This window comes from Leptonychotes weddellii, chromosome 3 (genome assembly GCF_054177405.1).
Source record: "Leptonychotes weddellii isolate Sample4059 chromosome 3, ASM5417740v2, whole genome shotgun sequence".
NCBI lineage: Eukaryota > Metazoa > Chordata > Mammalia > Carnivora > Phocidae > Leptonychotes > Leptonychotes weddellii.
In genome coordinates, this window is record NC_138371.1 from 113,843,269 (window position 1) to 113,865,114 (window position 21,846).

Here is a 21,846-nt window from a genome sequence, read left to right on the forward strand (position 1 = left end):
TGCAGCCATCTCTCACTTCCCATATATTCAAGAGTCTGGAGTAGGATTGCCAGATAAAATACAGGACACCCAATTAGATTGTAATTTCAGATAAACAATGAATATTTTTTGTATAAGTATGCCCATGCAATGTTTACAGTAATATTTAGTATACTAAATATTATTTGCAGTAATCCTAGAAAGTTATCTGAAATTCAAATTTAACCAGGCTTCCTATATCTTTATTTGTGGAATCCGATAACCCTAGGTGAGCTAGGGTCTTTCTTATGTATTATTGTCCCCTCCACACCAATTTTTCCTTCCTTAGAACCTCTGGCAACTTTGAAACACATGTCTACATATCTTCAGACTCCATTCTCTTCTACCTTTCATAGTAGTAGAAGTTGTCTGTCATGCTCAGGGTCATTGTCAGTTCATTGATCATTTTAGTACCTGGTTCACTTTCTTTCTCTGAATAATTATTTCCATTATTATTTTTTTCAGGATTCCATTACCCACATAGATGACAACTCAACATCTTTGCTTCTGATTTCCTTTACCTTCTAATTTCAAACATTTTTTTCCCTTCCATTCCAATTCAACAGGGGAATAGCATAGGGAATGTGGAAGCCTTTGTAGTATTAAATAGGGCTAGGGAGGCCTCACTGAAGAGATGACTTTGAGCAAACACACTGAAAGAAGTGAGGGACTCAGCTCAATTGACACTTGGACAAAAGTGGTCCAGGAAGAGGAAATTAAGTTCAAAGGTCCTGAGGTAGAAGTCCCCCAGGCTTGTTTCAGAAAGTTTCTTGCGAATAGCGGCTATATCTTATAGTTCTTGGTGCTGTTGATTGTGCTCAATAATATCTTGCCCATAGGAATAACTCAGTAAATATGATGACTCATAGAGCACAATAAATTCTTGTTTAATAAAAGAATGAAAGGGGGTACTCTGATAGGTCATAAAACATATTCTGAAATAAATGCCTGTCCTGTAAGAACTTGAGATCCAATGACAGGCTTCTGAACAATATATAAAATAAGACCATAACTTAAATAAGGAATTAATTTTATGTACAACTAGAAAAGTGCATTTGAGAGGTGCAGTTTGAGGGGCAGAATTCAAGTTTTATAAAGGCTTGATATGCAGAATATTTTCCCAAGGGTTTCATATTATTCTTATTTTAATCAGAAGGGTGTTCAAGCATTCTGGACTTAAGATAGCATACTAACCTCATATTGTCTCTCCTACAGGCCACAGTTCTGTAGTTTTTCATGACCTTTTGATTCCTTTGCTTTCAACCCAGTAAGACCCTTGAAGAATGGAAGTAAGGAAAGATAGTGAAGATTAGATTTTATTTTTAGCAATTTATTTTTAAAAACTTTATAGAGAGCCTGCCCAGTGAGAAATGCCCCAAGTCGTATATATTCTAGTGCCAAGAACAGAGCTCAACACTGTAGATATTTTGCAGGTTTCTGCAGAACGAATGAGTGAATGAATGAATGAGCGAACGAAATTAATTGAGGAACATGGCTTCTTTGAGGTACCTGCATTTGAAGCCGGAGTATCAGAGCCACATTTCCAATTTTGTTTAGTAATCTCTGGACTATCATGGAGGGTGAGAACAACAAAAATGATTACATAAACAATGAACATCAATGACTGGGGCGGGGGGGGGGAGGGGCACCAACACTGTGGCTAATCCTGTCCCCACCCAGCTTCCGTAGTCTTTAGATCTTAAGTCGCGTACGCCACCGGGCCGGTAGTGACGTCACGAGATTTGGAATTCGCGGGAGAACGCGTCTCAGCGTCCGGACGGGGAGAGTGCTCGCGCGCGGGACTTTCAAGCGTCTGACCCCGGGAATTCGAGCTGGAATGAGCCTCTGGGTGGACAAATACCGGCCGTGCTCCTTGGGACGGCTGGACTATCACAAGGAGCAAGCGGCCCAGCTGCGCAACCTGGTGAGTCTGCGGGACGGAGCGGAGGGGGGGCGGGGCGGGGGCGCGGAGGTAGGCCTCAGCTCGGGAGTTTCGCTCCGCTAGGGAGTGGTGCATCGTCCATCCTCTGCAGGAGGTGATGAGTGCTGTGGTGAAAAATGAAACAGGGAAGGGGGAAAGAGTGTGGAGGGCGAGGTAGTGCTTGTAAACATGGAAGGCCTCCCTGAGAACTGTCCTCTGAGCCAAGACCTTAAGTGGGAAATTCTCCAGGAGAAATATGAGGGAAGAGTGGAACAGGTAAAGAGAACAGCAAGTGCAAATTCCTTGAGGCAGGAGTGTGCCCGGCCTGTTCTAGGAACCGCAAGAACGCCACTGTAGCTGGATAATAGTAGGCCAGGGGGGTGAGTAGTAGGAAATGGGGCGGGGGTGTGTGGCGGGGCGGGGGAGGTGCAGATCCAGTAAATCCTTACAGGGTGAGATAGGGAGCCATTGGAAGGTTTTGAGTAGAGCACTGACATCATCTGACTTTACTTTCTAACAGGTTTATTTAAAATTTTTTGGTGTCATTGCCCTTATTTACAAAAAGGAAGGTATTTATTATTTTTGGAGGTCTTTTCTAATTCTAAAATAGGTTGTATTAGGTCGTCCTTGAGTTTAATTCCTCGTGGAAGATTTTTTTTTTTCCTTTTCTCCAGCCTGTTGTGTATTTTCGTGTTGTAGTTGGTAATGTGTCTAATGGCAATGTTTTCTGAAAAGCAAACTGAATCTTTCAGGAAATGTAGAGGGAAGAAGGGTCTTGAGAAAAATCTAGTGTCTGTGGAAGCTATTTATCCAGTCCTTTTAAGAATCTAATAGTACTGTATGCTAATGGAAGTGTTTTGCTCAGCTCAGTTTCAATAACCACCTTCTTTCAGAGTTACAGGTACTATCTGTTAAGTATTTTTTAAAAATGAGAAATAATAAAAAAAAAACCCCTCCATCCTTATATGAAAATCATTAGAAAAATTGATAATGTTGTGAGATTGAGGGCTTTTTTCTTTTTTTGATGGTATTCCATCTAATTTAAAATAAATCTATTACTGGGGCGCCTGGGTGGTTCAGTGGGTTAAGCGACTGCCTTCGGCTCAGGTCATGATCCTGGAGTCCCGGGATCGAGTCCCGCATCGGGCTCCCTGCTCGGCAGGGAGTCTGCTTCTCCCTCTGACCTTCCTCCCTCTCATGCTCTCTGTCTCTCATTCTCTCTCTCTCAAATAAATAAATAAAATCTTAAAAAAATAAATAAAATAAAATAAATCTATTACAGCTATATACTTCATGTGTAGACAAATTGTGTTTTCTCAGAATAGCTTTCACTTGATTTTCTTAGCTATAGGATACATTTTATATTCTATGGCCATCTTTTTGTTGTACAGAATTTGGAGTAAATATTTTGGACAAAAATTCAATATCCTGGTCTTGTGTGTAATAGATTGCTTTTAAAAAATGTTCACCCATTTTACTGTTGAATCTACAACTTAATGAAACTATGAAGTCTTTAAAGCATACCCTTTATTTTGGCTAGATCGAGTTTAAAAAGCAGAGGCAACAAGTATTTGTGAAGCACTTGCTATTTTCCATGCACTGTGTGGGGTAAATAGTTCCTTTTCTTGAAACTTTTTTTTCAGTGCCAGAGATCAGTTTACAAAGTATTAAAATTTATTGCAATAATGACTTCTGTTAAGGTACTTATTTCATTTTTCCTATAATGCTTACCTAGAAGCTTTTGCTCCACAAGATTTTATGGCCTTGAAGTTATGGTTTGTGTTTTCATCATTTTTATACCCTTCATAGCACTCATTCCCAAACCTGACTGATCATGAGAGTCACCTGGGAAGCTTTTTTAGTGCACACAGTCTTGTAGTCTTTTGCAGTACTGTCAGTGCTCTACTCCATCCCATTGCTCTTAACTTGTAAGTGCACACAGACTGACTTCCAGCTTCCTGGATCCGTGCTTCCTGAAGGCTTTCTTTTGCGGACACCCCTAAGCAGACTTGATGCCTGGGAATTAATGCCCTCCCTTAATTCCAACCACTTTCCCAAGCAAGCTTCATCAAAGGACTGATGAGAAATAGCATATCATGCTCCAGCTTCGCCCTCTCTTGGATGGGTTAACGCTGTCGTGTTTTTTTCACACTGGCTTCAAGAGTATCCCCAGCAGAATTAAACCCCAGATGCCCAGTGATATTTAAGCAGATAATGCACTCATTGGCCACCTCCCTGACCTTGCTTTGCTTCCCTATTCCCCTACAAAATTTTCCTTTACCTCTCAAATAAACCAAATACACTCAGTTCTTATCAGAAGGACTATAGAAGCCCAAACTAAGACAGGCATCAATCTCAGAGTTGTTGAATCATAATCTCATGGATGGAGTCCAGTAATTAATTAGTCTTTTATTTTAAAAAGTTCTCTAGGAGATTTTAACAGACTTGGTTTGGAAGTTTTTGCTTTCTAGCACATGGTGTTGTATCCTGCATGTACTGTGCTTGGTATATAATTATATAAAATAATGCCAGGGGAATAATCAACATTTCAGTTAATTTTAAAAATCTCTGTATATATATACTCATACATATATATTTTTAAATATCTCCACCTCAGAGATGGAGACAAAATATTTGATACCTAAAAAGTAGTTTAATTCTACCTAGAGTAGTCATTTGACCAGGGAAAATGCCTCTTTTTTTTCCAGGTGCAGTGTGGTGATTTTCCTCATCTCTTAATGTATGGACCGTCAGGTGCTGGAAAAAAGACAAGAATTATGTGTATTTTACGTGAACTTTATGGTGTTGGAGTGGAAAAATTAAGAATTGAACATCAGACCATCACAGTAAGCATTTTACTTTGAGACCTCCAAATATTTATAGCAGGGATTTTCAGTCCTTATATATATTCCTGTGGCCCCAGCCATTGTTGCCCAATGTGTGTTTAAGAATTTCACAGATAACCCAGGTACACAGGATTGAGAGCTACTGATGTATAGACTTAACTATTAAAGCCAGATCAAAGTCAGTTATGTTAGAAAATATGAGTAACAGGAGATTTTGAGTAAAATGTACGTGGTGGGATTCCTTTTAGATTATCTAGTGAATCACTACCTCAGCTGGAACGGGAACTCAAGTCTCTAGAATTCATTGTTCTGAGAGCAATAGTGGGTTTGGGAAGGGAATGATTTTGAGAAAAATTTTGAATATGGAATCAGGCAACTTGGTAGAGACTGGGTAGCTGACTGATTAGAAAAGGAGGCATGTCCCTGCTCAGCGGGGAGTCTGCTTCTCCCTCTGACCCTCTTCCCTCTCATGCTCTCTCTCATTCTCTCTCTCAAATAAATAAATCTTTAAAAAAAAAAAAAAAAGAAAAGGAGGCATGAAGTTCTGGGATGTTCAGAGAATTCCCATGATCTTGCCCTTGGCTGAGCTTTCCAGCCTCATACCATGCAGTGCATTTTCATACTCTCCTTATAGACAGTGTTTAAGATTTAGCTGAAATACGTCCTCTTGTTGTGCCCCTCAATCCCTTTAGAATTAATTTTTCCTTCTACCATCCATAGTTTATACTTCTTAGAGTACTTACTTTGTTTGGTCTTGATTATAGTTTTTCATACCTTTTTTTTTTTTTGACAAGATTGTGTTTGTTTTGAAGTTATGTAGGGAACATGTCCTATTCATTTTTATATCCTTCATAGGCCCTGGTATAGCATCTTGTACATATTAGGCACTGAAAAATTGTATACTGAGTGACTGGATGGTAAGTAGTGCTATTAATGGAATCTTTACAAATGGATTTTTTTTTTTAAAGATTTTATTTGAGAGAGAGAGAGACAGCGAGAGCGGGAACACAGGCACGGGGAGTGGGAGAGAGAGAAGCAGGCTTCCTGCCAAGCAGGGAGCCCAATGCAGGCCTAAATCCCAGGACCCTGGAATCATGACCTGAGCCGAAGGCAGACGCTTAAGGACTGAGACACCCACGTGCCCTGAAGACAAATGGATTTTAGGCTAATGTTGATGAGCTTGTATTTAGACACATTGAGTTTGAGGTGCTGGTGGTACACCCTGATGGGAATTCTTAAAAAGTATGCAGGAACAAATTTAACAAGAAAAGTGTGAGATTTGTGGAAAGAAAACTATTTTATAAAAGGACAAAAAACAAGAGTTGATCAAATGGAAAGATGCAGCAAGTTCTCAGAGGCTTAATACTTTAAAATACCTGTTCTACTCAAGTTACAGTATAAATTTCAATGAAATTACAGTTAAAATCCAACATGTTATTTTAGTTGTACGAAATGATCTTAAAGTACATATGGAAGAATACATTTCTGAGACTAAAGTAATTACGAAAAAGATTTGTGAAGTGGGACTTGTGTTATGAGATATTAAATCCTACTGTAGGGCTATTGTAATCAAAACAATATTGTTTTGGCTTGGGAATAGAGAATTCAATCAGTGGAACTTATTAGAGAGCCCCAAAATATGGTAGCTATTTCAAATCAGTATTAAAAGCATGAGTCAGCAAGATGTGCCAGCATAACTAGTTATCTAACCTGAAGAAAATAAAGTTGAATCCCTCTGATTCATGATTTATAAAGATGAATTCCATCTGAATTAAAGCCTTAAATATTAAAATGAAATACTAAATTCCTTAGATTAAATGAACAGCCTGTGGTCAGGAATACCTATTTTTTTTTTAATACTCTTAATAAAAACATGGAAGTGATAGAAAAAAAGAAATATGTGCTTGTATATATATGAAATTTACAAGTTTGTGTGACAGAAGATTATGTAAAATCAGTAGAAAAATAGAAGGTTGTTAAAAAATATTTGAAAGGAACATGTTAGAGAAAAGATTTTACAGATTGATAATGGAAAGACAACCTGGTAGAAAACTGAATGAAAGAGTCTCAAGAAAGAAATATAAGCAACCAATAAACATATGTAAAGATGTTTGACGTTTGTGATAGTTGAAGAGAAGCCATCAGTCTGTTATGAAGTTGGCAGAAATTGAGGACATTATATAAAACCTGCAGAAGGGGAATGTTGGGGAAGAGTATTTGTTACCAGTGGAAAACTGATGTGTTAGATCTTTTTTTTTTTTTTTTTGAAAACAGGCTGGTTATACATATACACACACATACACACAAAACTTGAGAAAACATATCCCCTTCAATCCAGCAAATCCTTTATTGGGAATCTGTTACATAGAAATGAAGTCAGTGTGTTAGACATGTGTAGAAGGATGTTAATTGTGGGATTGTGTGAGATGTCAAAAAGCAGGAAACAAAACGCCCACCGGTATAACTGCTTGGGGACATCCAAGTTACAGGTTGATATGCAACTGCCCTATATCAGTATCGGAGGGTAATTGCCTAGATGTGTTGTTAACTAGGAAAAGTAAAACAGAAATAGATATGATTGCCTCTTTTTTTATAACTCCTTTTTTTTTTTTTTACAAGAAACACTGACACTTTATAGAAATATATAAAAATATATAAAATATGTAAAAGTATATTTACATATATATACACACACACACATATGTGTGTTACGGTAAAGTCTGTGAACGGACATATGCAGACCATTTACAGTGATGATCTCATAATGGAATGGTTTGTAGAATTCTGGAGGTAGAGGGAAAAAATAATCATAATAAAAACAGGATGTGTGATGTGACTCAGGTTATATAGAAACATGTTTATTTGCACATAGAGAAAAGAATGGGATTAATGAAGTTAAAATATTAATGGTGGTTATCTGAAGTTTTTTTTATAAAGCATAAATTGTTTATTTTTATTTTTTGTGTTTTTTTTAAATTTTTTTATTGTTATGTTAATCACCATACATTACATCATTAGTTTTAGATGTAGTGTTCCATGATTAATTGTTTGTGCACAACACCCAGTGCTCCATGCAGAACGTGCCCTCTTTAATACCCATCACCAGGCTAACCCATCCTCCCAACCCCCTCCCCTCTAGAACCCTCAGTTTGTTTTTCAGAGTCCATCGTCTCTCATGGTTCATCTCATGAATTGTTTATTTTTAAAAAACAAATACAGAAAAGAGGAGAAATGGCCGATAAATAAACTTTAAAAACATCTATTTTCTTTGTCCATAGACTCCATCTAAAAAGAAAATTGAAATTAGCACTATTGCAAGCAATTATCACCTTGAAGTTAATCCAAGGTAAGGCTACTATATAGAAATTAAGACTTTTTTTTTTTTTTAAAGAGTAGAACCCATTCTTGAAATAGAATCATGTATGGGAGGAAGCACAATATATACACAGATAAAAGTAATGCTGCTCAGTGTGAAATAGGGAGCCTAGAACCTTTCTACTTCCCCTTTTCTCTTTGACCCTTGAGTCAAATAATTAAATTTTCTTGCTCTACAGAGCTCAATGTTTTATACAGAGTACATTTCATGTCATTAAATTTTTGTTATATTGACTAATTCGGAACTGATGAGCAAAGTTTGTCTAAAAAGTTTGTAATGTCTGGAGTGACTATTTCAGAATGTGAATTAGGGTTATTAGATCTTTTTTTTTGCCACTCCTTTGTTTCAGTTTCTTGATTAGAGTATGTTATAATAGTCTAACAACCAATGTCTGTATTATTTATCATGATTAAATAAGATTAGAATCCTGTTGGGAGGCACATTGAAAACTCATGCAGTACTGCTTAATAGTGTAGAAGTGATTGTATTGGGAACAAAGTTGGGTAAAGCTTCAGGGTTGTCTGGGGCCTGATAATGTTCTTTAAGGAGTACAGAATCAAGGACATCTTCAGGCAAAGGCAACCTTTTTCGGCAGTGGAACAGAGATGAGGGTGAACATCCATTTCAAGACTGAATGGATCAGGAAGAATATAGTTATAAGCTACTGTGTATTCAGTAGTAGGCACTGTGTGAGGAGCTTTACATGGATTATATTTAGTCCTCAAAACATCCCTAACAGGTGTTACTATTTTCCCCAGGTATGTCCAAGAAAATTAAGAGAACTAAGATTGGTGGGAAAGGGTCTTATCAGAAAATTAGAAGAAAGTGTTAATTCCATAGACAGAAGGGAAATGTTTTGGGATTCTTGACGAGGAAATGATCATAAAAGAGAGACTCTAGGTGTATTGATCTAATAGTGAATTGAGAAAGATGTGATGGCTGTTTGGGAAAATAAACTAAAGCTGATTGCTTTGCCCTGTTTCTCATTGTGAGTTCCTCTGTAGCAAGAATAGTCAGAGACTGAGCTGATTTTTTTTCAGGTGTTTGAAATTGGCAGCCTAAATTAACTAGGTGACTTACGTTGGTTTGTGAGTTGCATGACTTAAGTGCCAAAGCGATAATGTGAGTATAAATGACAGATAATGCTTATAATAAGTCAACAGCTTACAGAGTTCTGACTATCTTAAATTCCATTTGCTTGTCCCATCCACTTGCTAAGACCCTGAATCAGCTCCATGCTAGTGTTGGGAACAGACCTGTCTAGGCTTGTTCTCTTTCAGACCTTTACTATTTGGGGGATGGAGAAGAAGAATGGAGATTAAATTTGTTTCAAGGGTTATTTTTACATTTTGAGTAACTACAGATAATTAAGAAACTTAAGGATTAGTATTGCTCTTTTTAAGTTACAGTAAATTTAATATAAGAACATGTCTGTTGTTTTCAGTGATACTTGTCAAACTGCAAATGAATATTAGAATATTGTTGTATTTAATGACCCCTAGAGTATTTCACTTTGAAAGTTTTGTGAATGTAATTAGGTGTGAATAATTTTGATTAAAATTTAAATAAGATCTTCAGTGTTTTTCTTACAATAACAGATTAAGAATAAGGGCATAATATTTTCTAAATAGTTACATCTATATTTACCATTATTTTTGTTTTGTATAGTGATGCTGGAAATAGTGACCGGGTAGTAATTCAGGAGATGTTGAAAACAGTGGCACAATCACAGCAACTTGAAACAAACTCTCAAAGAGATTTTAAAGGTATGTGATAAACAGATTTCTTTTAAGGCAGACACTGAAATTGTACACAGTGAGTATAAGAGAAAATGTAGTGGGAAACATAAATTCTATCTATTTAGCCAATATTTATTAACATCCTGTTCTATGCCAAACATTATGCTCCCTTATTTTTGGATATAGAAGTAAATAAGAGAGGCATGATCTCTGTGCTCATGAAAGTGTATAGCCTAATGGAGTTGAATTTTGGTGGAAAGAGGACTATTTGAGCTACCTGTTTGTTATTTTAGAAGTAGATGAATAATGAAAAACACTTTATTTAAAACAAGAAATAACATTTAAAAATAACTGTTCCTGGGACTAAAGTTATGTGTTCATTATCAAATATTTGGAAGAAAATCAGCTATAATTTTGCTTTCCAGAGACAATTACTTTGTCATTACCTTCCAGTATTATTTATATGCATATATATGTGTACATTCTCATAGAAGATTTTGTGATGATAAATATGCCAGCATTTAATACTTTTGATATATTTTGTCAAATTCTTCATCTGAAAGGTAGTCTTATCCTACCACCAGAAGTATTTGGGAGTGCCCTTTATTCCCAGACATTTATCACCACTGCGGTTAATTATTTATTATTTATTTTTTTATTATTTTTTTTGCGGTTAATTATTTTTAATCTTTGTCAGTTTGAGTGGAGAAAATTGTTTTTTTTTAGTTAGTGTGATAAGTTTTTCTTTTGTTCATTGTCTTTTTTACTGTTTTGTGAATTGCCTGTGCATATTTCAGCCTATTTCTTATCTTTTCTCCTTAGTTCACTGTATTTCAGAATAAGTTTACATATCTTTTTTTTTTTTTTAATTCCTTTATTTGAGAGAGAGAAAAAGTGATTGTGGGGAGGGGCAGAGGGAGAGAATCTCCAAGCAGACTCCCCGCTGAGCATGGAGCCTCAGTGTGGAGCCTGTTCTCAGGGCTCAGTCCCACCACACTGAGATCATGACCTGAGCCGAAATCAAGAGTTGGCCACTTAACTGACTGAGCCACCCAGGCGCTCCTTATCTATTTTTTGCCACTATAAAAGGAGTCTTTTCTTATATTTTCTAACCTTTGTGTACATATGTGACAGCTATTGACGTTTGTGTCTTAATTTTATATCTTACTATGTTATTACATTCTTCTCTTCTGAGTAATAGCCTTTCCATTGTTTCTTTTGAATTTTCATATATATATATATATTTGTATCATCTGTGAGTAGAGAAGATTTTTCCCCTTCTTTCCAATTTATATGGCTTTGAACACTTTCTCTAACCTAATTATGTTTGCCAACACCTCCAATACAGTGTTTAATAGTACTAAAGATAGTGGATGTCCTTGTCATGACTTGGAGGGGGGCCTTAGAGTTTCCCCATTTAGTTATTTAGTTGCTGGATTTTTGGCCTGAGGTGTATCTATTTAATCGTAATAAGAAGGTAAGCATCAATTCATATTTTGAGTGTTTCTAACATAAATGTGTGTTGAATTTTTTCAAATGCTGCTTCTGCATCCATGAATGAGGTTTTATGATTTCTCTTCTTAGCTGTATTGGTATCGTAGATTATATTGGGTCTTCTAGTGAAACTGCTTTTTATTTCTAGAATAAAGCTCACTTGGTCATGATGTGTTAATTTTTTAAATATGCTGCTGTTTTCTGCCTACCAAGGACTTATTTTTATATTAGTTGGTTTGTAGTACTTTGTTAAGTGCTGTCTTTGTTAGATTTTGGGATCAGTCTCTTTATTTCTATTTTCCCTGTTCTGTTCCATTTGGATTTCTATCTCCAGAATTTCTCCTCATTGTGAAGGATTGTCTTGGAAGGGAGCTTCATTTTGTTGTTTTCAGTTTACTGCTCTGTCAAACCTTGTTGCATCCAGGTTCCTTTGCTCTAACCCATAAATTGAACCCCGTAGGTATTGTTCTCAGATTGGCCCATTATACTTCACAGTGTGCTGTTGTGGGCGATTTGGGGTTCTATACTCAAGGCTGTAAAAACCTAGTACACCCCCTCTACTTCCTCCCACACGTAGTTCCTTGTTCTCACTTGCTCATATTCGGGGTAATATGGTAAAACCTGTCACTTTGTTTTGATATAAATGTTATCGATGAGTCTTTGGTCTTGGAATCTCTGTTTTTATGCAGGAGATTCAGATCTACACTGCTACCACTACGATCTTCTAGAAATAACTTATAGTATGATGAAAAATACAGGGGAGCCTGGGTGGCTCAGTTGCTTAAGTGTCTGCCTTCGGCTCAGGTCATGATCCCGGGGTCCTGGGATCGAGCCCTGCATTGGGCTCCCCACTCAGTGGGGAGTCTGCCCCTCCCCCTGTTTGTGTGTATTCTCTCTCTCTCTCAAATAAATAAATAAAATCCTTAAAAAAAAAGAAAAAGAGAAATACAATAGTGGGATTCAGTTCTTACCTATTGTTCCTAAAACACCTTAAAGCCAATCCTTTATTGTGACCAGGTGGAATCTTACTGTGTACATGACCAGATGTATTTATTCCTTATTGACTATGTCTCTTTCATTAGTATTTTCCAAATTATATTTCTAGGAATGGTAAGATTGGTAAGAAATGATAAGAAAGGTGCTCCTGTGATAAAATATTTTGGGGAAATGCAGCACAGTATCTCCCTGTCTTGGTAATTTTTAGTTCATATAAATATAATAAATGCTGCAGTGAATTCTACAAAAAAGTAACCTCTTTAACTTCATTTAGCATAGTGTTTCTTAGGTTTGTTTGATTGGGATTTTTTTAAATAAAAATAAATTATTCTCACCTACCTTTGACTTTTATATGTCCTTGCCAAAGCAAAGAGTAGTATATCAAACTTACTTAGGATTTCACTCTAAATAATGAGGAAGAGAAAGAGATAGATACTCAAGTTAAAGTTTGTTTTGTTTCTCCTTGACTAGTGGTATTATTGACAGAGGTTGACAAACTCACCAAAGACGCTCAACATGCCTTGCGTAGAACCATGGAAAAGTATATGTCCACTTGCAGACTCATCTTATGTTGCAATTCTACATCTAAAGTGATACCACCTATTCGTAGTAGGTGCCTGGCAGTTCGTGTGCCTGCTCCCAGCATTGAAGATGTAAGTCAAGTGAAACTTTTCAGAAATTATTTCAGATTCTGTGAGTACTATGTGTATATCCCTGTCATGTTCATTTTGTAAAAACATAGTGAAGTGTATTAGTAATTCAGGAACATCTATGACCTGGATGCTAACTGTTAGTAGAAATGTAAGCCTATATATATATATTGTATATATATACATATATAGTAGTACATATAGTCGTATATATACTATATACTATAGTAGTAGTATAGTAGTAGTATTATATATATATAGTAGTAAATGCCAGATACCATTATATAGAAAATGTGATGGTAAGCTCTGTTAAGAATAATATTGTGTATATGCCATCAGTATTTAGGAAGTTCTTTTTAAGTCATTTTTTACCTTAAGCAAGTAGGTATTATGAATTTTACTAAACTAGGCAAGGGCTAGTTACTTAGTGTCTTCTACCTCAAGCTGATTTAATCGGCTTTGGAAATGACTTGAGGGTGGAGGATATAGATTTTGCAAGGAGATTAATGTGAGAATACCTAGTTCCTAGTTAGGGGACCAAAATTAGTCTGAAACAACTTAATACATTTTTTTTTCCTTTATCGTTCTTAATACTTATAAATAAAAATGCAAATTTCTCACAATAAGCAGCTTTCCTGCTATTAATAGATTTTGGGTGATTTTGTGCAAAGTAGGGATAATAGGTGACTGTGACCTTGTGTTGCAAAGTGGTAAAGTACTTTTATTAAAGGTTTCACTTATAAACATTTTGATATAGTTAAAAATAGTGTGATATAGTTAAAATTTAATAAAGTTAAAAAGGCAGGGCTACCAGGTTACACCACTCCTATGGGCACCGTTGGCATCTTCATGCGTGCAGATAATGACCCTGAGTCATGTAGAATTCAGCCTTTGCAGCTCTACTTGGCAGCCCTGTGAGTGGTGTCCTTGTAAAAGACCTGAGGCGCTGTGTGTCTTCCTCAGGTCCCTCAAGGTGGCTGGCAGGCTTGGAATTTAAACCAGGTTTTTCTCTGGTTGCAGAGCCAGTTGCTGCCCCTTCCTTAGAGCTAGACGAGACCCCTGGCTTTCTACTTAAAGGAACATGTGAGTTAGGGTAGGGAGTGACAAAAATAAATAACAAGGGTCTATAAAGATGTTATCAGCAGAATTGCGTCCATGTGCTGTTTGACAGATTGCCCAATTTTGTTAATAACGTTTTGTTTGTAGATTTGTCATGTGTTATCTACTGTGTGCAAGAAGGAAGGTCTGAATCTTCCTTCACAACTGGCTCATCGACTTGCAGAGAAGTCGGGCAGGAATCTCCGAAAAGCCCTACTTATGTGTGAAGCCTGCAGAGTGCAACAGTGAGTGAAAGGGGCTGCTACTTCAGGAAACATTCTGGGACACAAGCTCACTTCCATTTAATTTATTGTGTACTCTTTTTATCATGTAGATATCCTTTTACTGCAGATCAAGAAATCCCTGAAACAGATTGGGAGGTGTATCTCAGGGAGACTGCCAATGCTATTGTCAGTCAGCAGACTCCACAAAGGTAAATAGTATCAAAGATGACCATAAAAGTTTCATCATGGAAATAGTACAGATGATCTGAGTTTTGGATTAGCTGTTTTATACTACCAATATGCCATTTAGAATTACAGTAAATCTTGTATCTGAACACTAAACTTTCAAAGAAAAGGTATGATTTAATTTTATAAATTTAATGCTTCAGAATAGCTGGTAGGTAGTATCATGGCTTTTATTAAGCTATTGACAGGTAAATATGGAATTTATACATAAATTAAAACAAATCTTGGAAGTTTTAGTTTTCCATCCAGAATCTCAGATGACTTAATATTAGTATGTAACATAATGTGCTTAGTTTTCTAATATTGAAAAGAACAATATATAACTTTGTAATTGATGCATCACATCCTAGAAAGACACCAGCTTATGAATCAGACTTCTATGGATTTTTAGCTAAGATTCTTCAGGTAACTTCATTTTAGAGTTTGAACTTTTTCATTTATGTAATGAAAATGCTGTTGTTATTACCCTGCTAGGAATACTTGGGCCTTGGTTGTGAAGAGCAAGATTGTGTGATAATGGTTTGAGAACTAGAAAACTTTGTGTTCATGCATGATGATAAGCTCTGTTAAGAATAATACTGTGTATACAGCACCAGTATTTAGGAAGTGTTTTGTGTCACATTTGCTGAACAGTTGTTTACATTTACTTCTGTGGGTCTATTATCAGTAGTGGGCCATACTGAAAATACTTCAACCATTGATTGTTTGATTTATGATAGCTTTGATTGAGAAGGGCAATCTCCTCTTCTGTAAATCAAGAGTGACAGTCTTAAGGTCCACTACCTTTGGGAAGCCCGGAGATTTTTAAGGCTCATTGATGTGCAGTCTCCTACTCTTACTCACTGCCTGTCAGAACTGAGAAACCCTCTTTGGAGTTAAGAGAAGGTAGTTGATCGCTTTAGGAGACAGACTGGACTGAGTTCAACCACTGAAGCTTAAGCTTCTTGGTTCATATGAAAATAATCATGAGAAAAATATACCATGTTTCTCCTCTTGGGGGATATATCTGATGAATTCTAATTTTTATAAAGATGCTTCAAAAGGATTATAACATGAACTCTTTGGCTCCTATGTAGATTAGTGGAGGTGGATAATCACACATAATGGGTACTTAGTATTTCCTCAGGGTTTGCTTTGAATTCCTATAATTCAATTATTTTAGTTGAAGAATTTAATAGTTTTTAAAAAGTGCCAAATATTATAAGTAATCTCTTCAGAAAAGAAACCTTAACTTTAGGAAAAAGTGTACATTCCATTTTGTAAAATGTTAAGCTGTGAAGTAATCTCAGCTTTAAGGAGATAAAATTCAAACAAAGCCTATTTTAGGACCTTTTACTTTTTTTTTTTATTTTTTTTATTATTATTTTTTTATTCTTATGTTAATCCTCATACATTACATCATTAGTTCTAGATGAAGTGTTCCACGATTCATTGTTTGTGCATAACACCCAGTGCTCCATGCAGAACGTGCCCTTAGGACCTTTTACTTTTGTAAAATATTTCCACATTGAAGATGACTTTCTTGTTTTTTGATTTTTAAAGAAGAAAACTTGGTGGTAGTAGTTGTAGAACTTTCCTAATTTTAAGAGAGCTTGGTACAAGATGTTGTAATATTTGACAATTGCTAGTTGTGTTTTTAAGACTTTAGTTGATTATTGCTTTGCTTAATTCTAGCTGCTGCTACCTCTTCTTCCAATTTTCCACATAAGTTTGGGAGGCTCTCAAAGTTGTTTAAGAAGAGGTGCTGTTATTTCCTGTGTAGACTAACAGTTGTGGGAATTGATTCCATTGTGTTACATAAAAAGAAATTTCAATTCCCAAAAGCTTCCAGGTTGACCGAAAATACTGGGAGGGCTGGTGTCATTCTGATTGTTGGCTCACAAATTACCAAATGACTGTTTATTATTTTTGACCCCTTAGTCTTGATTCTTGTCTGATTTGTTTTAGAGGAGTCATAATTTTCTAATTTGAATAGCAGCTAATATTTAGTGAACAATTAGGATGTTGGTTCTTAATACTGTGATATCTCATTTAAGTTATAGAACAGCCCTATGAAGAACACTATTATATCATCTTTATTTTGTAGATAAGAAAACTGCTGTTTTGGGAGATTGTTGCTTATTCACAGATATTCAGTTAATTAAGAATCAGAGAGAGTTCTATAATACCATGTTTCTCTGACAGAAGAATTTGCACTCTTTATCACTTGCAATCCCCAAGAAATAATGACACAAACATAGGAAATGTAGAATACGTCCATTTTTAAGAAGCTAAGTCACACTAGAAATGAACTCAGACTAAGCTGAGATGCATGTAACATACATGAAATGAACACAGCGTAGTTATACCACACTTGTAGAGGGAAATAGATACTGATTTAACTCTTCAGAAATAAACTATATGCATAATTATTAAAATAATTTCATACCATCTGTCATTTGTGTCTGTTTCTTACTTTTTAATAATCAGGGTTGCTGTTTGTTTGTTTGTTTTTGAGATCTACTACCATGGCCAAGAAGGATCAAGGGCTTTGGAGTCAGACTTGAATTAAAATTCTGCCTCAACTACATGAGTGTTAATGGACCCTTAACCTCTCTGAACTTAAGTTCTTTTCAGTAAAAGAGTGGTATTGTGAGGTCTAAATAGCATACTGTAGTGAGCATCTTACAGAGGAAGGGGTTAAATAAATGCTTTGACAGACATTGGAAGGGTATGGATTTGGGAGTAAGGCAGATCTGTTCTTAAATCATGGTTCCACTATAGTCAATTTTGTGAGGTTACTTTATCTGATTCTTAGTTTTTTCATCTAAAACAATGGAGATAATGCCTCCACTCAAAGCTAGTGTGAGGACTAAGTTGTTACTGTGTCTTGCACATAGCAGGGGCTTAAAATATGCTAGTTCCTTTTTTCACTTTATTTACTTTTATTGTGGCACAGCTTCCTACTCTTAGGGTCCCTGGAAAAGGATCTGAACTTCCACTTTTAAGAAGTCTTTGATGAATCACTTCTCTGATCTGAAATACGGAACATCTGTGATACTATTTTAGTAAAGATTCAGAACAGTGTTTTCCCTTTAGGATACTAAGTATATATAGGGAGATAAAGATAATTGTTTTATGTGTATTTACAATTTTACTTGTCACTTTTTTCTTTCTGTTTTAAAATGTCATATGTATATTTCCCTCCTTACCCTTTTCTCTCCTGAAACTGTTATAAGAAGGGCCTAGAATTAAGAGCTCAGAGGTTGGAATGTTCATATTCACTTAGGTAGCCTGATTCTGTGCTTAATCTGTGACCTCTTGCACTGCCCTTTCTGTGACAGGACAGCTTTGTTTCTTTGCCACACCGCCTTTTTACTTAGCAGTTGAGATAATACCATATATTACATATCATGCTTATATTCTCTCTTACTTGTATAATTAATGATTGTTTAATCTTTTCATGACCATTTTCTAGATGTCTGAATATAAATGTCTGACTTTAAAAGAGTTCTGAACATTTTTAGAAAAATGAACTGAAATTAGGAAAAGCTTAAATGTGTATCTTAAGTATGATAAGCCATTTAAGAAAATGTCTGTATTGGATTGTTTAACTCATAAAGTAAAACAGCATAGTAGGAACTTGAAAAAATGTCTTATTTTCATTATAAAATATTAATTATCTTGTTTTATGTAGGCTCCTTGAAGTTCGTGGAAGACTTTATGAACTTCTAACTCATTGTATTCCTCCTGAAATAATAATGAAGGTAATCTGATTTCAGATCTTGAGCCATTTATTGAACCATAAAATTTGGACTTTGGGTATATGATCACAGGGCTTTTGCAGTACTGAGACACATTGTCATTTCTTTCTATCCAACTCATTAATTCAACAGATATTTATTGAGCCTCTCCGTGTGTCAGACACCATTAGGGGAGTGTTGAAGAAGACTGGGGAGGGCCTGCTTTCAGACAATTTATATTTTAGTGGGGTGAAATGGGAGACAAGAAGCAAAAGGGTTCAGGATATTGTAAGTGCTAAAAGGAAGTAACAAGGCGAAATGATAGTAATGGAAGTTGGGCTGTGGCAGGTCAGTGACAGCTTCTATGAGGAAGTCATGTTTAAACTGAGACTTGGAGGATTAAAAGAAGAGAACTATGTAAATAGATGGGAACAAGTACAGGTGACCCTTGTGGGGGGATTAAGTCCCTGACCCCCTGCATAGTTGAAATCTGCATAGAACTTTTAACTACCCCCAAATTTAACTGCTAATAGTCTACTGTTGACCAGAGGCCTTACTGATAACATAAACAGTTGATTAACACATTATGTGTATATATATTATACACTGTATTGTTAAAATAAGCTAGGGGAAGAAAAAACGTATTAAGGAAATCATAAGGAAAATACATTTATAGTACTGTACTTATCGAAAAAAAATCGCAGTTCAAACCCATGTTTAAGAGTCAGCTGTATTTCAGACAGTGATGTTTAGTGCACATGGGGAATGACATTAAAGAAGTTGGTGAGTCTCTACTATATAGGATATTGTGAGACATAGCTTTAGGTTTGGTCTTCTAGCCACCTAGCCAGCTGTGTTGATTGACTTGGATGTTAGGAAATGCAGGGTTTTTGTTTGTATTTGTTAAAATTACATGGCAATACTTACATGAAACAATTCATATTATACTAAATTTAAAAGAAAAAAGTGGGGGCGTCTGGGTGGCCCAGTCGTTAAGCGTCTGCCTTCGGCTCAGGTCAGGATCCCAGAGTCCTGGGATCGAGCCCCGCATCGGGCTCCCTGCTCGGCAGGAAGCCTGCTTCTCCCTCTCCCACTCCCCCTGCTTGTGTTCCCTCTCTCGCTGTCAAATAAATAAATAAAATCTTTAAAAAAAAAAAAAAAAAGTGAAGGTCCACCCTTCCATTTCCACAAGGGTGAGTAAGCACTTTCAACAGACCTGTATTCTAGTCACATAGAAATAAGCCCATATGTATGGCTATGTATGTGTAGTCTCACAAAACTTCACTGTGTTTTGCATTGTGTTTTTTTTATTCAACAGTGTAGCGTGAATGAGGTTTTGTGACAGTATGGATTTATTTTATCCTAGTGGATGAATGGAATTTCATTGTAGGACTATAGCATAGGTTTTCAATATGACCCTGTTGGTGGAACTTCAGATTGTCTACAGATTATTATTATAACTAATAATGCTGCAGTAAGCATCTTTGTACTTATATCTCTGCACCCTCAAGTTGGCATTTGGAATATGATAACTACCACATTTTTACATTATAGAAAGGGTATACAATTTTTTGCTTTTTTGGATGAAGACTGCCATTCCATATAAAAGAATTAAAGATTTCGGAAAGCTTATTCAGCCTTTTTTTCTTTTTAGTGATTACTTTTTAATTACGAGTTATCTTTTTTCAGGGCCTTCTCTCAGAACTTTTACATAATTGTGATGGACAACTGAAAGGGGAAGTGGCCCAGATGGCCGCTTACTATGAACATCGTCTACAGCTCGGTAGCAAAGCCATTTATCATTTGGAAGCATTTGTGGCCAAATTTATGGCACTTTATAAGAAGTTCATGGAGGATGGATTGGAAGGCATGATGTTTTGACATCTTGACGTCTATCCTTAATTCTTCCTAATATTTCTCAGTATCAGCATTTACATTCAGTTTATATTGGAAGAGCTGCAGGTAAAATAAACTAACTTTACTTAATCATGTCTTATTTGTGGTTTTTTTTTTTGTAATAATTCCCCTGTGGATTATTATTATACTCTAAGTTAAATAATTGCTCCTTTATACTAAAGAAGTACATTGAAAAGACACAACTTAGAAACTTTAGAGTCCAAAAACATGATTTTAATGTACTTTCAAATTTGCTATCCAAGTATGCAATGCTGGTCCTCTCATTTTCCATTCATTCTCTCATCTGTTGGAGGAAATTTACCACATACAAAAGCAGAGATTATTTTCTACCCTCCAAGGGACCATTTTTGGCCATGGGCACATAACTCTTCTCTTGGCAGGTCATTACCTTTAATCATATTTTCCCTCAATCAAGAACTGTATTTTTGCAGGAAATACAAGGATTAATTTTGAAATGTCATAGCATGAGTATGAAGAAAATTGTTGGAACCATTTCTGTTGAAACTACAGAAATCCAACTTTTATTTCAGTGATTCAGATTTGGTATTAGGTTGGCTACTAAGAAGTATGCATGTTTTCATTATATGCTTGAGGTTCCTGAAGAACATGTGTCATGTGGTTCACAGCAAAGGTATATTAGTATAGAAATTACTCTTTGAACAAGTATATTTTTATGTCATTAATCTATCCTTTGGAACATATTTTCATTAGAAATTTGGTTCATGGAACAAAGAGTTTGCTTGACAGATTTGTATTACAGGCTCCAAACAGTTTTCTTTAATTTGGGGCAACATAAGCATGACTCCAAAAAAAGCTAAACCAACAAGGTGAAATAAAAGATTTTAAGTTTAAATAAGTTAAATTACCTCTGTAAGGGTAACAGGGAGACATGTTCTTCCAGCAGTTAGTAATAAACAGGAAGTGTTTAATTGACAGACACAGCTGCACACATACAAAAAGCCTAATACAGTTTTAGGCTTATGGGAAACTGTTAAGGTCAAGAGAGATGATGATTGCCTTTTGTGTTTGTTTTGGTGGTACTAGTTAGCCCCAGTTGGCAGTCCCAGTCATTGAGGGGTTTATATGCCAGGGGCAAAGTGAGATTTGGGAGAGCTGAGAAAGTTTTAATTTGGAAAAAAGAAAAGTAAAAATATGGTGACTGTCTTTTAATGTTTAGAATAATGCACTTGGAAGCATGAGTGGTCTTATAATATGCCTATCTCTAGAGCAGTGCTTCTCAGAGTAGAATCCCTGGACCAGCACCAGCATCACTTGGGAACTAAGAAACACAAACTCTCAATTTTCATTCCACATCTACTGAATCAGCAACTATGGGAATGGGCCTCAGCAGTCTTTGTGTTGTACCACTTCTTCAGGGAATTCTGATGTATGCTTAAGTTTGAGAACCACTGCTCTAGAGAATGTATACTTAGGATCAATGGGCATAGATTAAAGAGAGACAGTTAGAGGTAAGGAACAACTTTCTAACCGTGGCTATCATAATTGTATGGCAAGCTTGAGAGCTCCTTATAAACAGGAAATATTCAGGTGGAGAATTAATGGAGAATGCAATGCTTACATATGTTAGGCATTGCACTG

The 21,846-nt window shown here is 36.0% G+C and overlaps 1 protein-coding gene across 1 annotated transcript; it reads left to right on the plus strand.

The window, feature by feature from the left end:
• Positions 1–1,743: 1,743 nt before the first annotated feature.
• Positions 1,744–20,321, plus strand: RFC3 (replication factor C subunit 3). The gene is made up of 9 exons (XM_006728964.3): positions 1,744–1,942; positions 4,648–4,785; positions 8,064–8,131; positions 9,830–9,927; positions 12,862–13,043; positions 14,247–14,383; positions 14,473–14,571; positions 18,285–18,354; positions 20,020–20,321. Exons 1-9 carry the CDS (start codon positions 1,856–1,858, stop codon positions 20,209–20,211), a joined length of 1,071 nt encoding a protein of 356 aa, XP_006729027.1. The 5' UTR covers positions 1,744–1,855; the 3' UTR covers positions 20,212–20,321.
• The last annotated feature ends 1,525 nt before the right edge of the window (positions 20,322–21,846 follow it).

Excerpts from the sequence above, each read along its gene's own strand:
- RFC3 (XM_006728964.3), top strand. The coding sequence starts at position 1,856 with ATGAGCCTCTGGGTGGACAAATACCGGCCGTGCTCCTTGGGACGGCTG. Across the intron at positions 9,928-12,861 it reads CTCTCAAAGAGATTTTAAAG|TGGTATTATTGACAGAGGTT; the intron begins GTATGTGATAAA and ends CTCCTTGACTAG. Across the intron at positions 13,044-14,246 it reads CTGCTCCCAGCATTGAAGAT|ATTTGTCATGTGTTATCTAC; the intron begins GTAAGTCAAGTG and ends TTTTGTTTGTAG.